Genomic DNA, 21,504 nt, shown 5'->3' on the forward strand with positions numbered 1-21,504 from the left:
GGCAAATAATATTCTAAGTGCAGATGAAAATTAGTAAGTCAGTTAAAAATTTAGCAAGACTTTTGCAAAAGCTCTATGTGAGTATTCGAAGCAGCAATCTAATTTAATAATAAACGCTCCACTTTAAATTTGAATCCTATTAAAACTGCTAAAGAACTATCCTACCTGAATAGTAGGACCGTGTTTCCCCAAAAATAAGACCTAGCCGGACAATCAGCTCTAAGGCGTCTTTTGGAGCAAAAATTAATATAAGACCCAGTCTTATTTTACTATAATATAATATAATATAGTATAATATCAGTCTTATATTAATTTTTGTTCCAAAAGACGCCTTAGAGCTGATGGTCCGGCTAGGTCTTATTTTCAGGAAAATACGGGTATATAAGGTCAAAGCCATTCATTTAAAAATAACACAACTTGGAATGACAAATAAAAATGGTATAGGACTCTATTTTATATTATGTTATATAATACTATTTAAATAGTTTCACCTTAGTTTTCATATATGTACATATATACATATATGCTATTGATATATGTATATATTTATATGTATATACAATACATTTTGTTTTATCCAGAAACTAAACCAACAAAAAAGGAAAAAATAACAACCTCAAACGGAATTTTTTCCTCTACATTCCACACACTTAAGAAGAAAGAAATAGAAATGGCAAATAACCTAATGTTAGAGATCTCAAAACTACTAGTTCCAGCACCTCTCAAAAGTCAATATACTGTTAGTCAAATCTCACAGTTCGGAGTAATTTACAAAACTAAGCTGTCTCCGGCTCTACCATCTGGCAGAGAGGATTTCATTATGTATTTCTTCTCTAGCTACCTAAGCTAGGAGACAAACAATGATTTTGCTTACTACTTTTTCTTAACAACCTTCTATATTTTAGGAAACATGAAATATGACTATAAGAAAAATCATCAATCTTGTACATTCTTAATAACGATTTAAGTGATTTTTAAAACACAACAACCATTTTTGTTTTAGAACATCTTTTCCTGAAAAAAATAAAAAAATTGGAAGAAGGCAAAACTCAATTTCCTTCTGAATACAGCTATGATAAAAACCAAAACTCTATTCTAATCAAACAAGCAGAAGACAAACATTTCAGCATTTATTTTTTATCATCACGTTCGGTAAGTTTTATCATCTTAGGACTGAGAAGTAATTTAATCTACCAGAGATCACAACTTTAAAATAAAAATATTTTCTGCTAAAAGAAAATGACTGGATCAATTGATAAGTGCGGAAGCAATTCAAGTAGAACCAGCATATGATACGGTTGACTCTAATCGCAGCTAAACAGTCACTTGCTTAAACATTTAGCAACTACCAAATTCTTCTTAGCTTTTCATTGATCAGGTAGGATCTTTGATCTTTAAAGACATTAGTGATGTACCTAAAAACACCACCTAAATGAAAAGGTTATTAAAGGGGCAGTGATTACTTACTTATGAAATTATCGCAAAGCTAAAAGCAAGACTCTGGTCTTCATCAGTACTTTTGAATGGCAATTAAAAGCAAGAAAATCTCTTATTTTTCAGGCTTCAGTAAGTAAATAGCAAGTTATACATCATTTTCAAGTACCTTATCTGTGTCGCTTTTTATGTTCCCCAGGTAACTAGGTAGCACGTTTGGACCACTCCTAGTCTAACAGAGCCCATTCTCTACTTACTTACATAGATGTCTATTAAGTAGACTTTTTATGCACCAAAAATTATTTTTAAATGTAATTGGTCAAAAACATTTTATTATATTAAATACCACTTGATTTTTTTAAAAAAAGAAACCAGAAAATACTCTCATACTAACACATAAGCTAAAAAAGTGTATGTATTAATGTAGTTCAAAACAGAAACCATAACTTTATGGAAACCCTTCCAAACTTTCCTTTTACCTATACATATAATGTTATAAATATATATTAACTACAATATTCCAAATATTTTATTCTTATAAAAGCAAAAATCAGCCAAATCAGAAAAGGTTGTTCTCAGCTGATAGAAAATAATCTAAATAAATTTCAGCATGGAAAAATTAGATATTTCTTCCAATGTGTATAGTCAGAGATAAAAATTTTCATGTTTCCTTATGGCACATGACTACTACAAAACGAAGTCTTAGGAGGCGGGGTTGTAATAGTGCTATAATTTATGAGTGCAAAGCATTACCTATTTCAGTAAAATATGACATAATATTGGTTATTCAAATAAATACGTAACAATTTTTCACAGTGACAAAGATAAACTAACAACCAAACTGGAAGGAAAGAAAAAGACGGGAATAAAAAAGAAGGAAGAGAATGATTAATAACCTGAATTTTTAAATCTGACAGAAAAAGAGAGACACACTGGTACTGGGACTTCTTACAAAGGCACCAATATCAAATCAAACAAAATCTAGTACTGGCAGAACATGGCAGATAAAGTACATTATCAGGAGGATTAAGCAGAAAGGCCAAAGAAAGTTTCTTGGATTTTGGAATAACATACCTTGTGAATAATGCATCAGATGCAAATGTTTTGTAATTCAGTAAGACCATAACTGGTGACAGTGAATGGATTATAATAATGAAATATGTGTGCAAGAAGATAGTTCGTGTATGTACGTGTGCAAATGGTGTGTGTGTGTGTGTGTGTGTGTGTGTGTTGGGAGATGGTGATTATGCACACAAGGTTGGCTAATCATGTGAAGAAGTTCATGGTTAATAAACAGTAAAATAAATTATGGCTCGGTCCTAAACCCTCCTAAAAACTTATCAGTCCTAAACCCTCCTAAAATCTTATTTCTAAAATCATTGGGCTTTCTATCTGACATCATAGCTTGACTGACACACACAGCACTAAGAAAGCAATCTGCTTTCACAAAGGTATGTACAAAAGTTTCCAAAATTATTATCAGTGACTGTTCTAGTTTCCTTTGTCCCAATAACTGTTTATTTAAACAAATCCTATTTAGAAGTATTGATAAATATTTTTGCCTCTACCAAAGCACACATTCCCTATTTTTTTGGTCAGATGGGCCTGATAATAATGAGACTGGAGAATGTCTTTGGGATATTTAAATTATTTTAAAACACAAAATTGAAACTTCGTTCAATAAACGTATTCTAAACTGCTTCTATATTTCAGGGACAAGCCATGCTATTAAGGAACTAATAACAGGAAAAAATACTATGTGCATCTTCTATTTCTATGTGCCCAATAGTAAATAATCATAACTTTGCCTAGATTATATGTAACCATCACTCAGTTTTAAAATCAAAAGGATTTTGTTCATTCATTTGTCACATTTCCTTTAAGTCACTCTACACTCCACTTATGTTAAGCCTGACAGCAGCAGAACCCAGCTCTATACAGTGAAATAACTTTTGATCAACTTACACTACAGTTTTCAGGTGGAACTAGAAGTTGAGTAATCTCGCCACCATGCACACAAAAGATATGTTTCATTTCTCCAGAAAATATGTCCCAAATTATGACCGAAAAATCCACACCTCCAGAGATCAGATATCTTTGATCATAACGAGCTGAGACCTGATGAGGATATAGCAAACATGTGACTTTGTTCCGATGACCACGGAGTGTTCTGTGAGGTGGCCAACCTGTGAATGAGGTTTTGGATTTAAAAATGGGAAAATTAAAGTCTTACAAAATTTCAACAAATAAAAGTAAACATGAATCATCAAAACAGCTATAAATTTTATCATAGAAAAGGCTTCCAATTTTTACATTCTAGAACTGTTCTACACAATACAGCAGTTACCAGCTACAAGACCACTGAGCACTTGAAATGTGGTTAGACCAGATTCGTATGGGCTCTAAACGTGAAACATACATAAGATTTCAAAGACTTAGTACAAAAAATAATAATGTTAAACATCTCATTGAAATGCAAATAGTTTTGCTATATTGAGTTAAATAAAATATATTAAAATTAATTTCACCTGCTTCATTTTTACTTTTTTTAATGTGGCCATTAGAAAATCACATATATTTATATATGTATACATACATATTTAATATTTAATAGTATTTCTATATGTATTAAATATGTATATATTTATATATATTGATATATCTCTATATATCAATATATATAGAGATATATATTGGGGGTGCCAAAAAATGTATACACTTTTTAAGAGATGTTAACACTTTGGTCAATGTTGCTCAAGCAGTAGTTTGCCGTAATCAGAAGTATCTTGTCTGGACACTGATGGTAACCACTTTGAGTACCTGTTGTAATTGCAGAAGTCAAACGTGACTTGTATTCATCTTTTGAGTATTAAAATTTTAATACAGTTTTTTTCCTTTCTTAAAATGTGTATACATTTTTTGGCACCCTCTGTGTGTGTGTATATATATATATATTGTACATGTCCACTGGACAACACTGTTTTAAAACATTATAAGTATTATTAACAATATGATTATTTAGTAAACCATTAAGATAACTAATAATAAATGAAACTCTTAACATATATCAAAGAAATACAATTGGATACTTTTTTATGCACAGTCATTAGATGGTATTTATTCCAAGAAGAGGCACTGAGCATTTCATTATGTGCACATGAAACTCTACCAACTACATAGCACACTAACAACTACACTGATTCATTGTATTTGTTAAAAATGAAGAGCGCCAGCATTGTCAACATCACGGTTCCAGAGCTGTCACAACACTTTAGACCTGGGAGGTCTTCAGTATACCTCTTCGGAGCATGTGTTCCCCTTGCAGCAGCTGCACTATGGCCGTCTGTGTGGCGGGGACAATTACGATGCTTCCGTCCTCACGGCCACACACAAGTCGTCCGTGTGCTGGTATGTACACACTTGCGGTCACTTTAAGAGGGTCGTTATTACTGGGGATCACACTCAGCTGATCTATAATTCCAGCAGGACAAGGATTCAGCTTATCAAATGCCTCTTGCAAACTAACAGACGTTGTCACTTCCAACCCTGTGGAGGTTTTGTTTGGTATAAAAGGAAAACATTTGTGCATGTTAGAAAAAAATGAAGAACATTAAACATGCTTACGGTTGACTCAGTCATATACCAAAGAATGATAACTGTCATCAACCGTAATTCTAAGAAGGAAACAACATACATACATTACGAATTTGTTATTCAGTGGTTAGTATTTAGATGTTAAATTAAAAGAATTAAGAAATTGCTACACATGATTTACTATTACCTCCTTCACCTTCCTGTTTATCAGGTGTGTCTGAAATGTTCCAAATATTCAATCTTCCAGAAGAATCTCCCTGAATTAATAGTTTATGGAAGTATTCTCTGCATCCATAGAAGAACCGAGTAACAGGAGGACAAATTAGCAACTGGAAAAAAAAAATTGTTCAAATATGTTTAGCTATCTTTTTAATCAAAATATTTCACCATCAACATTTTTTTAAGTAAGGATATTAATTATTACTTTGCTTCAGTACCAGAATAAAAAAAGTGTTTATAGCATGAGTATTCAACAATATTTTTATATAATTTTGTAGCTTTAATGTACATGTCAGCTAATATTCAAATCCATTAGATCATAAGCATTCAAAGAAATGAAAATTATATTTATAGTCTTTCTATAGAATTACTATTTATATTTTTTCTCTGCTTTATAAAAATCTATAACCCACCACAACAATGCAATTTACTTAACTGTCTCTTATTAAACAATTACTACAAAGATATACTACTCTTTACTAAAAAGAAGGCTCCATTTAAAAGGTCAAAAGGGGAGAACTGCTAATGCTAGCCTTTTGCCCATTCCTGACTAATCACTAAGAACAACAGTAAAATTAAACGACCAAGTTTGTGCAACTGGAAAACTCTGCTTTTTAAATTAAAAAAAAAAAAAAATTTCCGTTTGTAAGTTTTACATTTTTATTCTTAGGAACAATGAAAGACTTTTTAAATTTACTTTACTTTTACGATTAGTTTCAGGTGGACAAAACAACATTATTAGACATTTATACCTCTCACAAAGTGATAACCCCCCCAAATCTATTCCATCTGACTTCGTACACAGCTATTACAGTACCACAGACTATATACTGTGTGCTGTACTGTACATCCCATAACTATATATTTAATTATAGTTGACATGCTATATTATTTTATATTAGTTGCAGGTGTACAGTGCAGTGGTTAGGCATTTATACAATCTATGAAGTGATCCCCCCCATAAGTCCAGTGCCCATCTTACACCCTACAGTCTTCACAACATTATTGATTATATTCCCCTTACTGTATCTCACATCCCCATGACTATTCTGTGACTACCAATCTGTACTTTCTAATCCCTTCACCTTCTCCCCCAACCCCCAACCCCCTGCCATCTAGCAACCATCAGTTTTTTTCTTTGTATCTATGAGGACTCCATTTTTTTTTAAATCAGAATATTCTTTAGCTAATAGTATAACATTTTACAAAGTCACATTTACATACTAAATTTGAATGTTAGCTATAAATTACTAGGAAGAAAAACCATTCCTTAGGGTCTTCTGTATATTTTCATTTTTAAAACAAATTATTTTTCTGATTAGGATCTTATGCCTTCAGTCAGATCATATATTTGAAAACTTTAAACAGTGGTAGAATCCTAAAATTAATTTTTTTTTTTTAATTTATTTTTTTTGTTTGTTTTTTGTTGAGACTCCACTGGCCCATGTGGGAATCGAACCCGCAGCCTTTGGAGTTAGGAGCACGGAGCTCTAACCGCCTGCGCCACCGGGCCGGCCCCTAAAATTAAATTTTTGAGTATTAATTCACAGATAATTGATTATTAAAACAGAATCTTATCCTGAAAATCAGTAATGAAGAGAATTCAGTTTGGACAATTATAGTGAACAAGTAATCTATTTACTATGTTTGATATTAGTTGTTTTCCTAAAAAGCACTAGCCTATGGAAACTATATATTAAATATAATCAATTATTTGACTTTTCTTAAAGTCTGAAAACTACTAAAAGTATTAATGGATAAACAACATGCTGAACAAGAAGTTGCTATAGCAGCTGGAATAACCAATATTTCATATTTTAACATATGAATATCTCATACCCTATAATAATAATAATGTATTTTAATTGGAAATGAGAAGGGAGCTGATATTTAAGGAAACATGATATAAATTTGTTTTATTTTGAGTAGATTTTTTTATAAAGTCAGTATCCCTTAGTTTTATTGGAAGTGATTGTCTCGGTTGGAGCAGTAAGCATGAGTTTACGTTAAGAGAATACAGGACAGGTTATAAAGGATCTTATTTGTACATACATGTATAAATTCTGGATATTCAAAATACTCATGGTACATAACAGTTCCCTTCCACTCACCAGCCCTCTACATAAAGATGGAACAAAATGTTCAGAATGATAAAGCTGTGGAAATCCAGAACATAAGGAAACTTTATTTCCAAAACCAAAATTTCTTTCTTATTGCTCAAAGACTATAGAGTGGAAATCGCAGTCCAAGCGCTGTTGCATTTCAACTTTCAATTGATATTAACCAGGTTTTAAGAAATTGTAATAAACTTTTTTTTTTTATAGAGAAAAATGTCTTGTATTCTTCATTTCTAAAACCTAATGATTTAAATCACTACATGATTTTTGGAAGATACTGCAATGCCTTGTTCAAGTAATGAACTATTATTAGTGAGCATTATTACATGGTTATCTTCGCCCTTCCAAAAGGGTATTACATCTATCACTGGTTTTATAATTGCATGATAGTGTAAAATAAATTTACATTATCAATAGAAACTTTATCAAAAAGCCATTTCCACTATGTAATCAGCATTAGATCATTTGTATTCTCAGAGAACGGTAAATGCTCTATTATAGGCATATCATATTGTAAGATATGCAAATTTTAAAATTGTACTCACAATCAACCATGTCAAACTGTTTTAAAATGTCTAACATAGTGCCTTGAATTATATTGTACCTTTCAAATGATTAGCTATCAAAGAAGACACCAAAAAAAGAGTTGTGAAAAATTTTCAACATAACCATCAATTGTAAATGATACCTGAAGAATTTTACCTCTTTATTTGTTCGATCCAAGAGGCTATCTTGTACAGGAGGAATTAAATTTTCAACCGCTTTCCCCACATCACTGCGAAATGAATCACTAGCTGGAAGGGAACTGAAAATGAGAAAAATACATCATTCAATTAAAATACTGACATTAAATATTTTGTCATGCCCCATGAGGTTTTTGGACATGAACAAAAAATGGATTTTTAAATTATAGCTAATTTAATTTGGCATTAAATGAAATAATGAACATCATTCAAATAGCCTATTTCAAATAAAAATTCACCTAATTTTTGTACATAGAAGTTAAACTGGAATTACATATCTAACTTAAGAAGTTCTGAGGTTTTTTTTACCTAAATTAAATAGTTATACCCCAAATTCGGAATCTTTTGCTTTTGATTAAAGTCCTAACTTATTATTTATTGAATACCTGGCAGGTAGTTTATAAATGTAACTTTGCCCATTTTCGGTCCAAATGATTACTTTATCTGCTGATACAAAGTCACCTCCAGTCCATGTCTGTCCATTTTCACTAGGACCTGAACACAACAGGGAATAATCTCCAGCATCAAATACCTACAAGGAATAAGAAATTCACAATCTTGTCCATTTTGGTGTCATTTAAGTGAGATACAGCAACATCTTAACTAAAAAACACACACAAAACAAACCTTCTAGAAATACATTTAACAAACTCAGGCCTTTCAAGCTCACTACGTCAGTGAAAGATGCTTTGTCAGTGACCCCCAGAGCACAGCCACCAGCAACAGGGAACACAGGTAGGTTTCCAGGTGCGTGGTCAGACAGCAGACCAGGACAGGTGAAGACAGGCAGTGTTCACCTTTCTTATCCAGAGGGAGACATGCTTCATTGAAGAATGGCAAGTGACAGGGAGCCAACCTGTAGCATGCAAGGTTATGACTCCTGCTTTAGTTCTACGTTCAGTCACATTTCTAACAATAAATAACGACATCAGAACATCTCCTTATTAATAGGGGAATGACCTTACTTTACCTTATTTCATCAATGTTCTAAAACACTGTAAATAGGAAGTTAACAGACTCAGTTTTATTATTTAATAATTCTTACATATAAAAGTCTGTATAATTTCATCAGCAACACAGGCTATTGACCATCAGGGCCTTATATTTGTAAGGCACCTCAGTTTACAAAATGCGATTATTGTTTTATATGACCCTTAGAATCACTGCAGGAGGTGGCAGGCAAGTATTGCTACCCCACTTTATGCAGAGGAAACTGCAGAAATAAGTGTTACATCACCTACTCAAGGTGAAGTGTCCAGCACGTGGTAGAACTAGGACTGAAATCCTGGTCTTACAAGTCCTGGCAGAAATTTTCTATCACTTTCAATATTTGATAATATATTCTATACTGCTAGAAATTCTCCCCAGGAAGAATGCGTAATTCAGTAGCCTAGAGTTTTTATTTTACTTCTCTCTAAAAAAAAAAAAAAAAAAAAAAAATGAAGTAATGAAGTTACTTGTGCAAAGCCTTGAAATTAGAACAAATCCTTGCTAAATTCACCACGATTTGCTATACTATTTATCAGTGTCTAACATTAGCACTACAAAAGTGGCCAAGAAAAGTCCAAGAAAGAATAATGAAGGGAGACCAGCTTTCTCACCCTATTATCTATTAAAACAAATTATAAAGCTAGAGAAAATAAAGCAATACAGTACTAGTGCATGCATGAATGGAAAGACAAATCAAGTCCAGAAACCAATTCAAGTAATATAGTAATAAAGTATATTATAAAGGCACAATAGAAAAATGAATTATTCAACAAATGGCATCAGAAACTGGGGTGGGGGAAGGGTCCATCTGGAATAAAAGTAAAATTGGATTTACATCTCACAATTTATACAAAATTAATTTTAGATTAAACATTCAAAGGTATTTAAGATAAAATCATATAACCATTAGGAAAAAATAAAAGATTTAAAAAAAAAATCTTAGCTTGTGGTGAGGCCTTTAGACCATGTCACAACTAACTGTTCTGGAGACCATACAATAAAAGATGGTAATTTAACCATACTAAAACTGAAAATTTCCTTATGTCAATAAACATATGAAAACATCATCCTGGTGGGTTGTAGTACTATCTTAGCATTAATATACATTTCTCTGATGATTAATGGAGCTGAGAACATTTCTATACATTTATTGGCCATCTGGCTTTCCTCTTTTATGAAACATTTTTGTCCATTTTCCTATTGAGTTGTCTGTATTTTTCAGCTTCATTTGTAGGAATTGTTTTTTTTAATAAATAATAATAGACAGGTCCTTCATCATATGTGTGTACTGTAACAATCTCTCAGTCTGTGGGTTACCCTATCACTCTTGAATGCATTTAAGAAAAGGCTGTTCTCACAGGATTTTAAAATGTTTACAATGAACACAAAAGAAAGGGGTATTACGTACTACCTCTGGGGAGGGCAAGGGAAGTACCAGGGGAAAAACTGTATACTTTTCACTGTATCCTCTTGTACTCTGTTTTTGTTACTACTTGCATGTGTTTTGAATTTTAAGACATGGAAGGACACCATATAACTTCCTATAACTGAGCAGCTGGTAGCTTTTCCTCTCTAATCTTAATCTGAAACCATAGAAGTGGCAAGGGTAAGATACTGCTGCCTTAGGCAGTCCTTCTACTACACAGCCCATTCCCTTTGAGGCAGTACAGCATGGCAGTAATCAGAGCAGCTGCTGCACTCAGACTACCTGTGTTGTAATCCAGCAACTACACTACCACTTGTATAACCTTAGTCATTAATCCCCTCAGTCATTTAAGCACCTCTATGCCTCAGGTGCTTTATCGGCAAAATGGGGAACCCAGCAGCAATTCCTACTACAGGCAGCTTCTAAGATTACCCCACCAATCTCTGTACTCACACCTTTGTGTCATCCTCTCCCCTGGATTTTGTGACTGCTTCTAGACAAGTGAATATGGCAGAGGTGATGAGATCTCAGTTCTAAGATTAGGCAGCTCTTAGCTACACCTCCTCTTGCTCAGTTACTCTGAGGCAAGACAGCTCCCAGGTTGTGAAAGGCCCGCATGGCAAGGAACTAATGTTTCCAGCCAAAAGTCTGGAGGATCTAAGTCCTGCCACCTACCAAGTAAGTAAGATGGGAAGCAGACCCTCCCAAAACTGGGCTTTAGGATGAGCTCATAGTCCCAGCATTCACCTTGATTGCAGCCTGCGAGAAACCCTGAGCCAGAGGTACCCAGCTGAGCCATGCCCGGATTCCAGAACACAGATGGGGTGGTGATACACGTATGTGTATAAATGGGTGAAGATACATGTGCAAATGGGTGGTGACACACGTTTGTGGTTTAAACTACTGTTTTGGAGTAGATTGTTATGCAGGATTAGATAACTAATATACTTCCCCTCTGAGCTATGAGGATTAAAAGAAATAAGACATGGAAAGCTTTGAAAATTGTTAGGCTACGCACCAGTGGTCGAAACATGCTGACTCTTCAAAGATATGTCCACCTGCAGAAAACCTACTATCACCGCATATGTTGTACTGACAAGATAATGACTAAATCAGTAGCAAAAGGTAGAAATTCAGATCAATAATGCTCATTAACTGAATCATTCTATAAACAAACAAAAAAGACAACTATATAAGGCCAAATCCCAACACCTCAAAATACGGTGTCAAAATCACACAGGAATTCCAAATGGTTAAAACATTCTTGCTTCCAGCTCTTCCGTACAATTATCTTTGGAAGTCTGATAAGCTAACATTTTGAAGAAGAAAATTACAACTTGTTACTTATGTAATTATCTTACCCTCCAATACCTGGAACACACAACCAAAAGTGACCTTTGTGTGAATGCACAAAAAGAGATGCTTTGGCAATTCTGACAATAAATTGGTTTAGATTCCTCCTCAAATATTGGCTCAGTATCCTAAAAAGAGAAAGATTTGTCAAATTTTAGGAATGGCTTGGTTGTCAATTAAAATTATCACATGATGATAAAAAAACATGAAATAAAGACATCACTTGATATGTTCATCATTTTAACCCTTCATGTGACAACCACGGCTATAAATAGCGGCAAGAAAACACTACGAAAACATCTTGGCATGACATCTTTGCTACAAAACTGCTCAAGATTAAATACTGAATGTAATCAGTGTCATCACTCTGACTATAACCAATGATAAAAGTTTGAGTCAAGCCTAATTTTTGTAGCTATAAGTGCTTTTAAGTTAAAAAAAAAAAACTAATCAATTTATCCAGTTTCTCCCAGATACAATGTCTAAAAATTCTCTAGCTGAAGAGATTAGCATCAATATTGTCAGAAAATTGATCTGCCTTTCTTATTGATAAAAAGTAACAAGGACTTCAAGCCCAAAGAACAGAGAGAGAGAGAGAGAGAGAGAGAGAGAGAGAGAAGACTGAAACTGGTTTTAAATATACTTTCTGTGATGGTTTGCTTTATTTTTTACCCTTGAGCAAACTACATTTCAACTTAAACAGAAGCACTTGAGGAAAATCCCACCTCTTCCTACCCTGTGCAATATGTTTCTCTATTTCTATCCTATAAAGCAGATGTCTACCATCAAACATGAAAAAATTAATTCACTTACAGACACAACATTATAGGGGATCGTCTATGCTACGTATGTCAATAGACTATCAAAAAAGAATAGCTTTTTCCTTCCCCTTCAAGAAAAAAAAGGGAAGGTGCATATCAACGCTAAGGAGAAAAACGGAGCAATCACGTCAGTCTCATTTGTCTCACCTGCAGGCCACTGATTTCAGAGGTAACAATCCACACCTTCAGGATGCCGGTCACTGACAGTGCCACCACAGTGTCCTCTAAGCCAAGAGGGAACAAGAAGCCAAGGTCACAAATACAATTTGCTTTATTTCTAAATAGGAACATGGTTATCATAGTAACATGAAACATGGTTCACTTTAATGAAATTAAATAATAGTATGTTTTACAATTGGCATGAAAACATAATTTTGTATTTCCTAAAATAACAGAAACCAGATTTTAAAACACAATAAAGATGACCATAAACATTTCCAACAAGGAAAATCTGTTTCTAGCTACTTGAATTTATTTTTGAATTCTAACCAAGTTTTTAATAATTTCAAATGCTCTTGATCTCTTCGTTAAAGAACATTTATTCTTTGAAATTCATTAACTTTTAATTATCATGAATGAGCATACTCACTTTATGTCCTCAAAGCACTCATTTCCCTGCTTTCCCACCCAGCTTGCTTGCCTTCTAGACATTTTACTGTACATTATACCCTCCACAGATTGTGATCGAGAGAAAGACATGACATAAAACCTAAATTCATAAGCTTTGGGTAAGGGAGCAGTCAAACTTTCATTAAATTTAAATACACTCGTATATCATCCCCTTCCTTTTCATTATCTCCATAAAAAATGGAAAGGCTTGTTATGCCTCTTAAGCGACAAAACTAGGCCTAAGAAATATACAGGTAAAACTATGATTCCTCCCACCATGCCTGCAAGAGATTAAGACAAATCTTCCTCTACTTCACAAATATGCCCACACTATAAGACTGCCAAAAGCTAGTGATCTATTCCATGGAATAGAGATAATCTAACACTGTAATTTTTAATTCAATCAAAGATTCCTAATGAAGGTAGAGACAGACCATCAATTGTTAGTTATTTCTTAAATAAAAGAATGTAACCAGATATATTACCATATAACATGACAGAACTCCACAGTAAATAACCATTAAGTCATGGTGAAGTTCGTAAAGGGCACCACACACTGACCTTGTGTCCGGTGGGATCGAATAATACTCATGGAGCTAATCCAGTCTGGGGATATCTTGGATACTAAGGAGTATAACACCTCAAGGCTGGTGGCATCCACAACAAGGATTTCGGGATAATGGCCATGGCATAAAAGCCTTCCTTCTCTCTGATTCCCAACAGAGAACTGGTAGAACTAAAAGGAAAAAGATTTTTAAGTGTTCCCCTTTACTTCAGATAACTTGATTCCCATGCATCCATCAAGCTTATTATGATGCTCAATTCCTTCAGTAATATTTCCTGACACCTGCTATACTCGTATGGTACATATCACATGTCTATGTATATACATACACATCAAAGTATGTTAATATTTCAAAATATCTAACAAAAATTACTCTTTTCCTAACATCTTATCCTCCCCTTTGAACTTTGGAGAATTCATGATAATTCTTTTTTACCCTCTAGCAGCATCGGAAACAGGACTGTTGAATGAACTAATAAAACACCTGAATCAAATCAGTTCCACAAATCAAAGCAAAATGGAAGCTCCAGTGGGTCACAAAAATAAGATGAATTTTAGATGAACAGGAACAGGTGGGTATAGGATTATAATTACTACTTATGACCAAGTAAAATTTAGAAGTAAAGATGATTTATGTCCAAACACTATAATCAGAAGTAAATTCTGATTAATCTAAGTGTATCATTTCACACTAGAATATGAGACAACTGTGTTAACTATTCTCATGGTGCACATTTACTTTGTGGAAGAAAAACAGAAGAACCAACACCACCATAAATTCAAAAGAATAAGATGGGTTCCCTTCGACCAAAGAGCAGAGGAAAAATAACTATCAAAACGAGACCAACAACTTATCAAAGGACCCGTCTTCCCGTAGCCTCAAAATAGTGACAGTCTTAGTCTTAGTCGAGTGATTCTTGTAGAGGATTTTTAGAAGGTGAAGACACCTAAAGATCAGACTACTACTTCTCAAGGATTGGACCTTACACAAATCAAGCTAAACACAGCACAAAGGGCAGTGCTGTAACCACTCCATAACTGGAGAAATAACATAGAAACCCAGGTCTGATCCGCTCCCACACTCACTAGTAGCCCTGTTCTCAGAGCTCAACATTGTATGTGAAGGAATACCACCTTTTCTCAACTATGGAGTACCCTGCATCAGAAGGACTACAACTGCTTAAACATAAACATGGATCACAGAACACATTAACTTAGCTCAAGGTAGCACCACTAAACCTCGAGGAGGACGTGTGATAAAACGCAGATGACCACAGGGGGCACCTCTAGACCTCAGAAGTTGGATGAAAAACCCATGACACACCCTAGAAATCCCAGGGACTACCAGGCACTCACATATAATAATGTGACTACTGGTAACCCATAGAATTGGAGAATGCATCAAGGAGGACAGGGTGGGTACAGAGGAGCAAACTGTATCAGTGTTCACGCAACACCAGCCAGGAGACACATGGCACTGCAGACACGACAGCAGAGCTCTCTCCTGAGGGCAGGTGCATTTTATTAGACCTCTCACCTTTTTCTCTAAGGTTATTCTCTCAATCTTTTGCACACTAATATTGACCTTCCTAGACGCTTTGATACTGGCAAAGAAAGTGTCCTAAATGGAGAAACAAGTTGTCCAAATATTAAACAGAGATGCCCCACATGGAAATTTATTAGGTTGGCACTTCTTTGTGATTGCACTAAGTGCCAGTGTCACCAAGGTTTATCATTTCTGAGTATATAAAACACAACTCGCTTCTGGATCTGACAGGGTGAGGATCACACAGGAAATAACTGTCACACACGAGTCAATCTGCCAAAAAGCATCTTCTCCTTAGAGATGGCTCCCAGTTTAAATGCAGAAGGCCTAACTGAGGATCTGATAAATACACAGGCCCTGAAAATATGCTGAATAAATATAATTTTTCCTAAAACGTAAACCAAAAATTTTTAAGTCATAAAATTATACAACCATCAAACTTATATCCAATGAGTTTAAGACATTTCTATATAATTTTTCAATTAAAATAAATTATCTACAAAGTCAATGACTCTACATAATTTTCTTTACCCCTTTTCTCTCTATAAACCTTGATGATTCTTTGTATGACACAAAAATAAACAATGTATGCCCTTTAAATAAAAAGCATATATCCCAACAGAATTGAAAAAGAAATATTTCAAAGGCCTTTGCCAGGGCAAGAAATTGTCACAAAAGACCTTTTACCACACTAATTACCATCTCCCTCACAAACATTTTCCATTGCTTTTCTAATTTGTGTTGGCACAGGTGTTTTTTTATTTTTTCTGCAACAAATGACTGTATTTGTTTTAACAGAAAGAACACAGCCCATAGAGTCACACAAATCTGATTTGGGATCATGGCACCAGGATGACTCACTCTGAGATCGGGGCCAAGTCATTTCATCACTCTGGGTCTCAGCTTCCTTATATGTAAAATGATATACTCCTATTTAATCCCTAAGGATGTGGGAAGAACTAAATGAAACACCATACAAAAATAAAGCTTATACAATCTTGACTCAATAAATGTGAGTTCTCTTCTCTTCCCTCTCCTACCCCATTGAGAATCATGTTTTCTATATACCTGTAATTTTCCCAATACGGTAAATGACAAGTAAACTGAAGCACAAAGAACCTGATAATTACCGTATGAAAGAGGAAGAAAGAATATAAAAACAAGACAAATGAAAAAACAAAAACTCATAGACACAGACAATAGTTTAGTGGTTACCAGAGCGTAAGGAGGGAGGCAGGTAGAGGAAGGTAAAGAGGGTCAAATATATGGTGAAGTGGGTTAAATACACACACACACACACACACACACACACACACACACACACACACACAGAAGAAAGAATACTAGGAATGTATCTCAGAAGCTATAGATTCCCATGTAAATTCCTGTATCAGCCAGGCATATGAAATAGTCACTTCTTCTACAGAGTTGGAAAGTCAAAAAAATATACCCAAGGACCAACTACACAAGCAATAAAAAAGATATGATCCATAAAGTAGGTCAATTTGCATCAATCATGAATGGAAACATAAAGGCTTTAGTAAGAGAGAATCCCATTATTTCGGATCTAGAGGAGTTACCCAGCTAGTAGAGAGGCTCTCACGTGGGTAACCAGGAGAGGCTGAAAGATCAGAAGCAGCAGTGGTAATCGGCTTACCTTACATCTTTAGACATCAGTCTCCTCTACTTTATCACCTCCCCCTACTACACCATCTTATGAGGAATACTTTTACTACTCTAATTCTAGCCTTCTTGTCATCTCCACCCATTTTGCATATAAAACTACACAGTGCAGTGTTTAAAAAACATTTTTTAATTGTATGCCCATAATAAATTGTGCTGACTTGCACAGTTATAGAAATACTCACCTGTATGCCAGTATGTGTGCAGGCTAATTTTGTAAATTCAATACATCTGCCATCACTCACATCCCAGAGGCACATTTCTCTATAAAACAAAATCACAGCTAACTTTAAATCTGATTTTTAAAAAGTACTGTTCAACTTTGTCCCAATGGTTTAAAAGTAATTTTCCATTAAAACTGGTATATTAAAAAAAAAAAAAGTAGTGTATAATCATTATTGCTGTTCATCAAAAATTCTGGTTGTCCCAACCCACCATGCCCACCTCCTTTCAAACCTACCCACCCCCACCTCGATCTGCATTCTTTCTGGGCACATGTTAGGACTGGACCTCCAAACTCCCTTTTGGTTCATGGAGTCTTTCTGGCCAGAAGTGATGTGAGGCCTTCCAGAACTCTCTTTCTCCTCTGCCTCTGTTCCAAATACTGGCTGCTTCAGATAGTGGTTGTTCCCTCCCCTCAACCTCAAAGTTAGGATAATAATGAAGCAGAGCAGAGCCCCCACGTGACATATGAGGGGCAAGTGACAAAAACAAGAAATAAACGTATTGTTTAAATCACTGAGATTTTTCCATTGGTTGTCAACATAGCTAGAAAATTGAACACAGCAAAAAAACAAATCAAAATTAAAATTAACTGAATTCCAAATCTTTTCAAACTAAACATAATATTCCAGGTTTGATTCTGTATTTACTGCAGAATATGAGTGTACACAAAGAGGCTTATATCTCAAACAAAAGACACAACATTCAAAATCAGAAATGTCAATCAATATGCCTTGTCTTTTAAAGTAATAAACCTAAGATTTATTTAACAGGAAACAACAGTACTAAAATGTAATGATCCTGATATTACGATTTTCTTTGAAATACCCTTTCCTATATCCCACATGGTATGAAACAAGTTTTCAAACAATGTTTGATCTATTTAAATTATGTATTCTAATGTGAATTATCCTTTAATCGACCAAAAGGTACTATATTTTTTCTTGACGCTGCCTCATCTTGTTTCAAACAGTTACACAAGGTTCTTTTCAAATTCATAAAATTATGGGGAGGTTGAAAGAGACAACTTCTTAAATAATTCTCTTCCAATTCCCCAATTCTCTTCAATAACATATTGTGTAAATATATAATTTTCTAAGCACCAAAAAAAGTTTTAAAACTTCCTCATACTCTGGATCCTACAACTACTGTTTAATAACCTGTACCCAAAAGCAAGTTATTTTCTGAACTTAGGAAGATATGTAGTTACATGACCGTAGTAACATACATCAATATAACTGTATGAACATTTACATGGCTTCATCGTCCAAATTTATGCTAGCCTAGCATCATCAGGTTTTTCAAACTCTCAAAGTTGTCTGCCAGCTCAATAACAATGCCGCAGGAATTCATGATCAGGCTTTAACTTCTGTGGTATTCTGAGTTTCTCAAAAGCAAGGCAAAGACATAATCATAAATTATAATAAAAGCATTATAAAAATCACTAATCACGTTCACATTTTTAACACATTTCAAATATCTTTAATTTTAGATAACAAAAGCATTTATTTAAAAGATAATCCAAAAGAAAAAAAAATTTCCTACTTACTAATACACTGGTACTATTTTCAATAAAGATTTATGAGGAAAAAAGTGAATAAGAAAATACTTACCCACTTTCAGAAGCACTGACAATATATTGTTTGTCACTAGAAGCACAAGCTTTAGACAAACAGGTGATTGAAGCTGTATGACCAAATAACAGTGCTCGAGGATTAACCTAGAAATATACAAATTTATTGATGTAAGGACCAAATTTTTAAAAACTACTATTTTTTAGGAATCCTATTAAATATTCAATATAAATATACATATATAGGTTTGAGAAGAATTGTTCAGAGCACCAAAAACTAAGAACAACAAAACAGTGACTTTCTATTTAATGCCCACAATCACCCTGCCAAGTAGTTCTGAGGTCAAAGATGGAACACCAGGAGGTGGCACCTGTCCAATATCATACAGAGAGTGATGGAGCCAAGATTCAGACCAGGGCCGTGTTAAGGACCAAGCTACAGTATCTGAGGAATTGGGTGAAGAATGGGAATTACTACATAAAATAATTTAACCTCACTTATTTTTAAATAACACTTTCATGATCTAAAAGCACATTTGCAGTCTCTAGGCTGCCATCCCTAAATATAAAAGCTAGAGGACAGGTACCCTCCCAAATGCTGATATCAACGTTAACTATCAGGAACTAAAACTGATCTTCAAAGACTAACTAACCATTTAGTAACACACAGTCTTACAGGAAGTATTACCCAAAGTCACACAACTACACAGAATGCCTACTATTCTAAAGTAGTTTGGCAATCAGGACCCAAATTTACCTAGTTTGTACCAAATGGCACATTATTACTTCAGGCTACTTCAGGGTCATAGGTTATTTCATAATTAAATATTTAATACATGCAAATAATATTTATATCATATGTATAAGATATGAATAGCCACATACTCAATACCAGTTAAAAAAACAGAATATGACCAACACCTTTAAAGATCCTTTGTACCCTCCATAGCGTCCATTTTGCAAACAATTTATCCTAATTTACTAGGAAAACTAAATTGTTCAAAATCAAATATTGCTTGGGAAGAGTACTGAGATTGTTCTATGGTTCTGATTGATCTGCGACACCTAAACAGATTTTCCCAATTAAATTTATCGTAGCCATGTTTTGCAGTTATAATTAAGAGAAAAATTCAGTCATTGTTTACGGTTAGAATAGGCCTTGTGAGTTTTCTCACACATCCATCCCCACCTTTCAAAGTCAACTTTCTTGACAGTACATTCCATGCCAGCTACCACCCCATTTTCTCTGTCCCCCTTTACAGAAAAATTCCTGGGGAGATTTGTCAGAAGGGAGGTTTAAAAATGGAAAAAGACGGGCCAGCCGGGTGGCTCAGATGGTTAGAGCTCCCTGCTCCTAACTCGGAAAACTGCCAGTTCGATTCCCACATGGGCCAGTGGGCTCTCAACCACAAGGTTGCCAGTTCAATGCCTCAAGTCCGCAAGGGACGGTGGGCTGCACCCCCTGCAACTAGCAATAGCGACTGGACCTGGGGCTGAGCTACGTCCTCCACAACTAAGACTGAAAGGACAACAACTTGCCTTGGAAAAAAGTCCTGGAAGTAAACACTGTTCCCCAATAAAGTCCTGTTCCCCTTCCCCAATAAAATCTTTAAAAAGAATGGAAAAAGAGAAAAGTAGAATAAACCTTGTGGTGTTCTACTGGAATGGTAGGTACCATGAGAAGAGTGTGTGTGTGTGTGTCCCCAACACTTTTATTTTCCTAATCTATCTGCTGAGAAAGCCTAGGAGCAGAGCGCATGGAGCATTCATGTCCATGATAGGAAAGAATGGCAATAAACATCGCAATTTTTAAAACAAATACAACAAAATTTACGCTTTATAAAAAGTTGTGTTCTCTTCAACACATTCACCTTAAAAAGTATAAATGTTCAAAATTGTTTTTTAATACCTTTTTGAAAGCCCCCTTCAGAGTGGGTAAAATCTTTTGAAAAATCTTAAATGTAACATATTATGCCACTTAGGGTAGATATGATATTTGAAAATAGTCAAAAGCCAGAAGAAGTTAACTCTGATGAATAATGGAAATAATCAATCTGCACAGTACCAATGTTAGTCAAAATGTACTTCACAGAAAATATATTGTGAAGCCAAGTGTTATTCTGGAACTGTGTTATTCTCTATTAAGTAGTTTCTTGTATTTAAAAAGTACAACAGGCATTTCAAATACTCACTTCCAATTCTACTGAAAGATCCCAGAGACATATCTGTCCATCATGGCATCCTGTCACGATTGTGGCCCCGTCATCTGTTAAAAGTACTGCTGAGATGCAATGTGTTGGGGCTTTGCGACCCCAAAGAACGATGGGTAGAACAAGGCTGTTTCCTGCCATTGTGTTTTCAATCCTGGAAATGTTATCAGAATAATGTCAAATATTACAATATTTCCTTCTAAAACATATTATACATTTCTGTTATGAAGCCAACTTGAACTTCCTAAGTGCCAAAAATTCTTCTAATTATTATATATAATGCGCACATGTACAAAAATATATAAATCTCACTTTATATATATATAAATCTAATTAAAACCTCAATTAATCCTCACAACAAATCACGCAGTAAGTACTATTATCACTCCTTTTTCACAG

General features: G+C 34.5%; 1 protein-coding gene across 3 annotated transcripts in view; it reads right to left on the reverse strand.

Annotated features, from left to right (window-relative positions):
• Positions 1 to 21,504, reverse strand: part of WDR7 (WD repeat domain 7) — a 301,626-nt gene that overhangs the window by 261,761 nt on the left and 18,361 nt on the right. For 2 of the 3 annotated variants that reach the window (XM_081078981.1, XM_081078980.1), the window contains exons 2-12: positions 21,088 to 21,259; positions 18,936 to 19,042; positions 17,286 to 17,364; positions 13,868 to 14,042; positions 12,845 to 12,921; positions 11,885 to 12,004; positions 8,494 to 8,639; positions 8,067 to 8,169; positions 5,216 to 5,357; positions 4,732 to 4,980; positions 3,400 to 3,620 (exon numbers count right to left, since the gene is read on the reverse strand). In XM_081078981.1, the coding sequence (XP_080935107.1) occupies positions 3,400 to 3,620; positions 4,732 to 4,980; positions 5,216 to 5,357; positions 8,067 to 8,169; positions 8,494 to 8,639; positions 11,885 to 12,004; positions 12,845 to 12,921; positions 13,868 to 14,042; positions 17,286 to 17,364; positions 18,936 to 19,042; positions 21,088 to 21,246 (1,578 nt within the window). In that variant the 5' untranslated portion in view covers positions 21,247 to 21,259. Of the gene's footprint in view, positions 1 to 3,399; positions 3,621 to 4,731; positions 4,981 to 5,215; positions 5,358 to 8,066; positions 8,170 to 8,493; positions 8,640 to 11,884; positions 12,005 to 12,844; positions 12,922 to 13,867; positions 14,043 to 17,285; positions 17,365 to 18,550; positions 18,710 to 18,935; positions 19,043 to 21,087; positions 21,260 to 21,504 lie in introns of those variants that run through there. The other variant, XM_081078982.1, reaches the window with a different exon arrangement.

The sequence above is a fragment of the Rhinolophus hipposideros genome (genome assembly GCF_964194185.1).
Source record: "Rhinolophus hipposideros genome assembly, chromosome: 17".
Classification (NCBI taxonomy): Eukaryota; Metazoa; Chordata; class Mammalia; order Chiroptera; family Rhinolophidae; genus Rhinolophus; species Rhinolophus hipposideros.